The sequence below is a fragment of the Poecilia latipinna genome, unplaced genomic scaffold (assembly GCF_001443285.1).
Source record: "Poecilia latipinna isolate Pla-1442-1.1 unplaced genomic scaffold, P_latipinna-1.0 Scaffold259, whole genome shotgun sequence".
In the NCBI taxonomy this organism is placed as follows: Eukaryota; Metazoa; Chordata; class Actinopteri; order Cyprinodontiformes; family Poeciliidae; genus Poecilia; species Poecilia latipinna.
This window is the reverse complement of record NW_015112875.1, coordinates 39473-47328: the sequence shown is the minus strand read 5'-3', so window position 1 is coordinate 47328 and position 7856 is coordinate 39473. Positions and strand designations below refer to the sequence as shown.

At 35.9% G+C, this 7856-nt stretch overlaps 1 protein-coding gene across 5 annotated transcripts in view; it reads left to right on the top strand.

The window, feature by feature from the left end:
• ldb2a (LIM domain binding 2a) overlaps positions 1–7856 on the top strand; it is a 114332-nt gene that overhangs the window by 88033 nt on the left and 18443 nt on the right. For all 5 annotated transcript variants that reach the window (XM_015033177.1, XM_015033176.1, XM_015033175.1 and 2 more), the window contains exon 5: positions 2653–2736. In XM_015033177.1, the coding sequence (XP_014888663.1) occupies positions 2653–2736 (84 nt within the window). The remainder of the gene's footprint in view (positions 1–2652; positions 2737–7856) is intronic.

Genomic DNA, 7856 nt, shown 5'->3' with positions numbered 1-7856 from the left:
TATTAAGTACTTACTTGATTAAATGCAAATCAGCTTTTAGCCCTTATTTAAAGATTTCTTTCTGGATATTTTGCTGACATTTCTTCTGTGTCTGTTGAAACACCCATATTGTACAAATTTTCCATCATAAATTTATTTATATTGGTTTTAAATTGGAGTTTAAATAAGTATTTCCCCCACTGTATCTTATTCCAGTCATTTATTAAACATCTTACTTCTTCTGACAATGTTTAAATACAGAGCAGCTAGCTGAAGAGGTAGAGTAATGCTAGCATATTTGCTTTCTGCTTTAATATGGCTTGTCAATTATTCAGGTAGTAATATAGTTCTCTGGGGATGCAGTTTCATGTAGAGACACATAAAAAATATTCTACTCCATGAATTTAGCACTATTCTTGGAAAAAGGTCAACTTTAACCATAGCTTGATCTTTACATAGACAGGAAGCATCAGCTTCCAATACAGTCTTGCTTTCACTGTGTGTATATATTCACCAATATTTGTTTTATTCACTTTATTAGTATAAAAGAGAAAATTTAACAGGTACTGTGAGTCAAATAAGACATTTCAAGTGCAAGCAACGATTTTTAAATTTAAATCACAAGTTTCCCACCTCATTATTACATTTTTCCACATGTAGCTTCTTTAGTTTGCTTTGAAACGACCATAGGATCCTTTTCTCTTTTTTAATGTGGGTTTAAAGGTTTAAGATCCAGTCTTGCTCTTTGCCTGAAACTTCTTATGAATTTCACTCACCAATAAATTGGCCCCTCTGGGTATTCACGCTAATTCCTGGAGAGTGGGATATTGTGGGCTGTTGTGGGTCCTGGCCAGGTCTTCTGTGATTTGTGTTTGAGTGTAAGTACATTCTTTTGATCACTGCTTGAGCTAATGAAAGCACATACAGACACATGGGAGTCAGAACAGCGGAGTTGAAACTTCAGATTCTTGTAGAACTCTAGCTGCTTTGGAAGAACCCACTTTTCAAAGCCAGGGTTGGAGCGTAGTTTTTTAATATTTTACCAGACCTCATATAAAGCTGAAAAATATTTTATTCTTTCTGGAACTTTTGAATTTGATAAAGAATTGACCAGATTAGACTGGCCACATAAGTGAGAGTGTAGCATTTGTCGTATCATTTATTGTTATTGTGAACTTTTTTTTATCATGATAAAAATGTGGATTCATTGTGCTAAAGATTAATCCACAAGTTAATTATTAAAAAAAACATAACTTGTATTGTCAAAATGATTCACTGTTGGTTTGATGAAAGCCTCAGTAAATATCAATACATTTCAAAATATGATTTAATAAAGTTACAGTGTTGGACTATGATTAGCGTGGCACAGCTACTTGAAGTTGTCATTTTTCTTATTGCTTCTACTTTTCACTATTGTTGGTACATTACCACAAAATAAAAATAAAACTTTAGATTTATTTTGCCCACCCCTAGATGGCACTATATTTTTTTTAAAGCCCTGCAATGAATCGATTGGCAGATATCACATTTGAATGCTGTAGCATCTACTTCTTGACTTCACACATTCTTTTTTGTCTCCTCTTAGATTTAATGTATATACAGTTTATTGTCTTCATTTTAAACTTCATAATTGACCCTCTGATCTGGTTTTTACTCCCATTGTTTGCTGAGTTTCCTGAGCTGATCGCCTCCGACTCGTGTCAGTCTTTCCTCAACTTTCTTCTAAATAGTTGATGCATCGCTGTGCCAGTGATGCCAAGAAAAATATGTGTACAGTACATTCATCCTAATTCTGCTTGATGAGTAAAGTAATTCAGACTGTGATCCTGCCAGCTGTCAAATAATGCACACTAGTTCAATCCTGCTATCATTCATGCTGGTCTGCTGACGGTACAAAAGGACTCCCCTGCTTCCCTCATGACTTTCCCCACACAGAGATGCGACTGGAGATAGAATTATGCATTTTTCATGAGGCACTGAATCCAAGTGTGCGCACTGCTTCTGCTTAGTCTGGGCTGTGTTTTGGTCTGTCAATACCTCCAGCTCTTTATGATGTGAATGTTTATCTGTGGAGCAAACAAGTTTAGGGAAAAAGAAGCCTTTAGATTTATCCCTATAATTGCCAGCATTTTTTATTTTTTTTTTTACTTTTTTTTCTTTTTTTTTTTTTACTTATTCCCTTTTCTCCAAAACATTCAATATAATTGCTGGAGTTCTAAGATTTATTTATTAGTTTTTTTGTTGTTGTTGTTTTCTTAATTATTTTGTGCTTCATGCAAATTAACCATCTTGCTATGCTTTTTGTGTTCTTCATAAAAGTACAAAGCAAAAGGTTTAAAGCCAGTGCTTTTTATTTTTTTCTGTTCTTTGGGCTTCATGGTTCTGCATCGTGTCATTATTTATTCAATGCACTGTGAAACTGTGGCACGACAAACCCACACTCAGCAATTTCAAATCTAGTAAAATAAATCAACAGCAGCAAATGCTGCTAGAAATTTGTGAAAATTCAAGCAGTTTAACTGATCAGCTGTCAAATTTGCAAGAGAGTGAAGGTAAATGAAAATCAAATACCTCAAACAGATACTAATGAACCTAACTATTGTCCAACAGAATATAAAATGGGCTAAAATATACATAAATCTCCTTATTTTATTTATGTGCTCCTGATTTTAGGCGCAAGACCCTCAGGTGCTGGAACAACTGTCCAAAAACATCACGCGCATGGGCTTGACCAACTTCACCCTCAACTACCTCAGGGTAAGTACCTTGCGTATGAATTTCTGTGTGTGTGTTTTGAGGAGGCTGTATCTCAGAATGTCATTCTGCTTTTGGTTTAGTTTCTGTCACTCCTGATGCACGCAAGGAGCTATTGTTATCTGATATCCATACATAGAAAAATGATGTTGCTCATAATTTCTAATTAAAGTAGCTTGTCTAGACAGCATAGTGTTGTTTGTATTGTGCAGAATGTTCATGCTTCTTTATTTGTAATATGCTTCTTGTCAGAAAACATTACATGCTCTGCAGTCAAGTCATAATTTTTATTCAGAAATTTTGCATTTGCAGGTTTGAATGCATGTGTTGTTTATTTTTTTTGTTCTCTTCTCACCTGCTTTTTTAGCTTAAATTTACAAATATTTTGTCAGTTTTCTACTCCAATTAAAGATTAAAGCTTTATTACTCCTGGGTTTTTCCACACTTGATTGTGTACATATAAAGAAATAACATTGTTTAACTTTACTTTATTAATACACATACTTTTCTCTGCATTTTAACATGTAGTAATGTAGGATATAAGCTTGCTGAATGCATTAGTGATGATTTCAGCGGGTTTTGTTTGTGTTTTTCCAACACCACAGTTGACTGACAGGTACAATTTCCAAACGGGGGAACAAGAGGAGAGAAACGGGGAGAGGAAAGAATTAATTGGATACAGAAAATTAGCATAACATTAATGAACGCTCCCTGTTGAGACTCATAATTGTGAAATGGCGCGAATCAGAGTACGGCACCTTCGCAGCTTATTATAGCCGAGTGAAGAAAAACACACAGAGAAGGAGCGAGGGAGCAGGATGGGTTTTATTTTATTCTTTTTTTTCTTTTGCTGTTGTTCTATAACAAAAAAAAATTCTATACAGAAGGCAACTCCAGCACGGCTAAATGGGAGAATGCGTAATTCAAGCTTCTTTAATTACAAACTGAAGGTTTTCTTTCTGCTCCTTTATTTTGGTGATTCACGCGGTCAGCACTCAAGAAATAAAATGGTGTTTATGCCTTGAGTGCTGAAAACTTGTATTTAATGGGTGAAGTTAAGGTGTCTAAACGGTCTCAGTGTGACTCATGATGCCTCACATATGCCACAGAAATCCCTGTCTGATGAATTCAGAACTAGCAGTCTTTCTTAGAATAAACTTTTACTCTATTTTAAATATTGTTTTCATTCTGTTATCATGGAGGATCCTGAACAATACACCTAAAGCCTAGATTAATCTCCACTGAGTTGAATTTAGAAGAATATAAAAAAATAATAGACTAAAATAATACAATTAACTTTCTTTTTTGCACTGCCTTAAATCCATCTTGAGGTCAGACTCTTCAGTTTTTAAACCACCACTGTATAGTTTAGTCTCACATTCTACGAATTATGTTTTTCGTCATTCTTATCTGAGGTTGTCAATGTAAAATATTCATTTCTTCACATTAAACTAGTAATAATGTTCTTTTGGAAATGGCCTTTCCCAACATTTATCAATCCTTCCAAGAGAGAGTGACGGCTTCCTGGCTAAAGGGGCAACAACTTGCCTTCTCTCCCTCTCAAACTCGCGCACACACACACGCAAACACACACATCTTTTTTTTTTTTTTTTTTCATTTGTAGTGTTTAAGCCTTTCCATGCTGGCTTCCTACTATTCAGCCTGAAAATAGCCCTTGTTTTCAGGCAGAGAGCCAGGACTTGTTGGCTGAGCCGGGGAGGGATATTACTGTGTCAGGAGGGAACCATCAGAGGAGAACACTGGATTAGTCTGCCACAGGGATGCTCACTTTTCCTCTAGTGGTGTAGCATCCAAACAGAACCAACATACCAACTGAGGAAAAAGGAGCAAACATTGCCGTGTTCATGTAGGGTAATTTGACTTAAGCAGCTGACTTCGCCGCTGTTAGATCGACTATTTTAACAACTGGAGAACATCTATCATTTCTGCTTGGACTCTTAATGTTGCAACACAGGTTGCATAAAAGCCAGGTTGCATAAATAGCTGTGGGTGGATTGTACTTAATAAATGTCTCCTGTAAAGGTTTCTTTTTATTTCACTGTACAGAGCATTCCAAGAAGGAAACAACCCGCTGATTAGGAGTGACATCAGAAAAGTAGGAGTGGTGGGATGCTGAAGGTCAGATGAGATCATTTGAGCATGCAACGGATGATTAACAGTCTCCTTTTCTTTCCATAATGACTATGAGAGTGCCCTTGAGCAACTTCGTAAACCCACGCCTACCGTCACTGCAGCAATTTTGACCTTACATTACAATCTGATTAGGAGACAGCAACTATGTGGACACATTAGAGTAGTTAACACTCAGATGTTAGGAAACTGCACTGGCCAAGTCAATCAGCCCTGGGAAGTGTGGAAAAGTTGAGAATTTAATTTAAGTATTAATCAGGTCTGAATAGGTATGAAAAAAATAAACTATGTAAAAATATTTGTATTTTTTGTTTCTCGTTGTCTAGAGTTGTTTCAATCCTGCTTGAAAGCTTGACACTTCTGTTTTAACACCTTTTTATCTCATTTGTAAACTGCCCTCAGGTTTTTAGAGAAGGGACTTTTAAATGAATTTCAGTCTTTGCCAGGCTTCCCCATCAGTTTGACATTAATACACAACAATACACAAATGTCTTCTTAGTAACTTGTTGTCTCATTTACAGCAGTTTATAGGGATCACAGTCTTTTCATGATTTAGGTCATACTTAACTGGAGCTTATCAGTTCATGTAGGGCAGTTTTCCTCTTCAGCTGCTCCCATCACTTCTGGTATTAACCAGCGTTCGGTCTGAGGCCTTTCTCTTTTTACCCCCTTATCCTTTGTTTGACAGCTTAGACTGGGTCAAATCCTGGCTGACCATTAAGGCTTTAAACAGAAGAAACCTGACTAAAACTTTGACTTCTTTTTAACCTTTATTTCCAGTTAAATGTCAGACATTGTTGTGAACTTTGGAGGTGCTTTTAAACTTGCCAAGCAGGTGAATTCTTTGGTAGAGTCCATGTTTTACTAACTCAGACAGTTGCCATGGTTTATCTCCCTCTTAAAGAAATAGATATCCATTCTTTAAAAACTTCCCACCTAGATTTCTTAAACTAATTACACTGTGGTGTTGGTGACTCAATAAAACTGTCGGCTGCTATTGAATGCAGAATAATATATTTTAGCTATACGCTAAGAAAAATTTTCCGCAAATAATTTGGAGACACTTTCCATGGAAATATCTGCAAATACCGAGGAGCAAATAGGAATGAATCCTCTGTATAAGTAAACTCTGGTCATTGTAAAAATATCTGCTATAAAGTCAGAGTGAGTTTTTGTGCTTAAACAATACAAGCAGCCTGAAAAAGAACCAAAACTCTTATTAGTCTGGAAAAAAATTGAACTTAAATGGGCCCGTCAACAGGCCCATATTTCTAGTATGGAAGGGTTGGATGCTATTTTGAAATGAACAATAGTTGTTGTAGATGTTCTTAAGCAATGGATCCTCTGTATAAATAAAGTGCCACGATAATTATGTGCAACCACATAATTATCCACAAATAAAAATGAGGAAGAAATTATGATGATGTATAACTCATGACAGTGGAGGGTTGAAAGCATTAGTGTTTTTATATAAAAACACTGCAAACCTGCATTTGACAAAGAGAAAAAATCTTGACAAATTTGCTTGTTTGAGTCATTTTTAGCTGTTTAGATCCTCCTAATAGACCACAGAAACACCAAGAGAACTTAAACATTTGTGGTAATAGACACTGTAATGGAAAAACTCTGCATAGCCAACATTTACAGATAATAGGATACAGATTTGAAGTCAAACGTTTGGTGAGCACGTCCACCCACAAAGATCCCCCTCCCTAAAACATTTGCAGCTTCTTCCCAATAATACGGAACATAAATGTTGGTGTTTGAAGCCGTTTCAACAAACGATCATTCGCTCCTCCTCCTGCTGATGCTGAGAAAGAGAGGAAGGAAAGAAGGAAACTGATGTTACATGCTTTGCAATTTCACCAGGTGACCTTTATGATGTTACATTAAGATGAAAACTGTTTTATAAATTAAAAGCATACAATACCACCTTTGATGCTAATATTCCCTCTGCTTATTTAAACAGGTAAACTGGGAATCTACCTGGAGTATGATAAAATCCTCTGAGCCTCTTTACTGACTTGTCCAGCACATATCTGGATGATTCCAGCTGCCGAACACAGCAGTATAACTGACTTGTAATGTCGTCCAGATGTTCTATGGATAAGCTGATCCTGATGTATTTAAGATGACAGTCTGACCCCTGATTCCTCTCAAAGCTGGTCGCCAGAGATTTACGGTTCTCTTCAGAATGAATATTTTACTTGTGCTGTTTCAATGCGGGGACGTTATGAGGTGCAGGGTGGGAGGGACGGGCTGTTCTCTGTGGTTTCTGTCCTAAAGACAGAAATGTGTGTTGATCAATACAGTGGCCTCCACAGTTATCGGCCCTGTCGCTAAAGATGTGTACTAAAGCTTTAAAATAAATAGTTGTTATGGAGACATGGTGGCTGTTTGCTGCAGTTTTCTAACAGGGAGTTATTTTTATCTCCTTTTTCATTGTCCTTGCTGCATCTGATGGCAAGATAAATATGAGTCCTCATCCAGCCTTGTTTGCCAACATTCCAGTTGTTTTAAACTTTTTATTAGTCGGGCAAGTTTAGATGAACATATTTTCCTGTATCTACTTCCCAACACACTCTGGCTCACTTAAATAACATGATCTCTTGTCTTTCCCATTTTGAAAAGTATCACATTTATCACTCAGGAAAACAGAAATCAAGGATTGCGAATTAATTATCCTCTGATTAGTTTTAAAAACAACTAAAGTATAAATGACAACAACATTATTACAGTAATCTTAATTATTAGAGTTTTTTTTCTGTACAATATTCCCCTTTTGTAAGGACAGCAGACAATTTAAGTTTTTTAAGTTCCTTCTGTTTTTAACTTAATTGTATTTGATCAGAAATTCTTGTTGTTTTTATCAAGGTCCTTTCTTTTTTTTTTTTTTTTTTTTTTTTTTTTTCCCTTTTTTTTTTAATTTTTTTTTTTTCTTTTTTTGGACCTATTTTTTTTTTTTTGAAAAA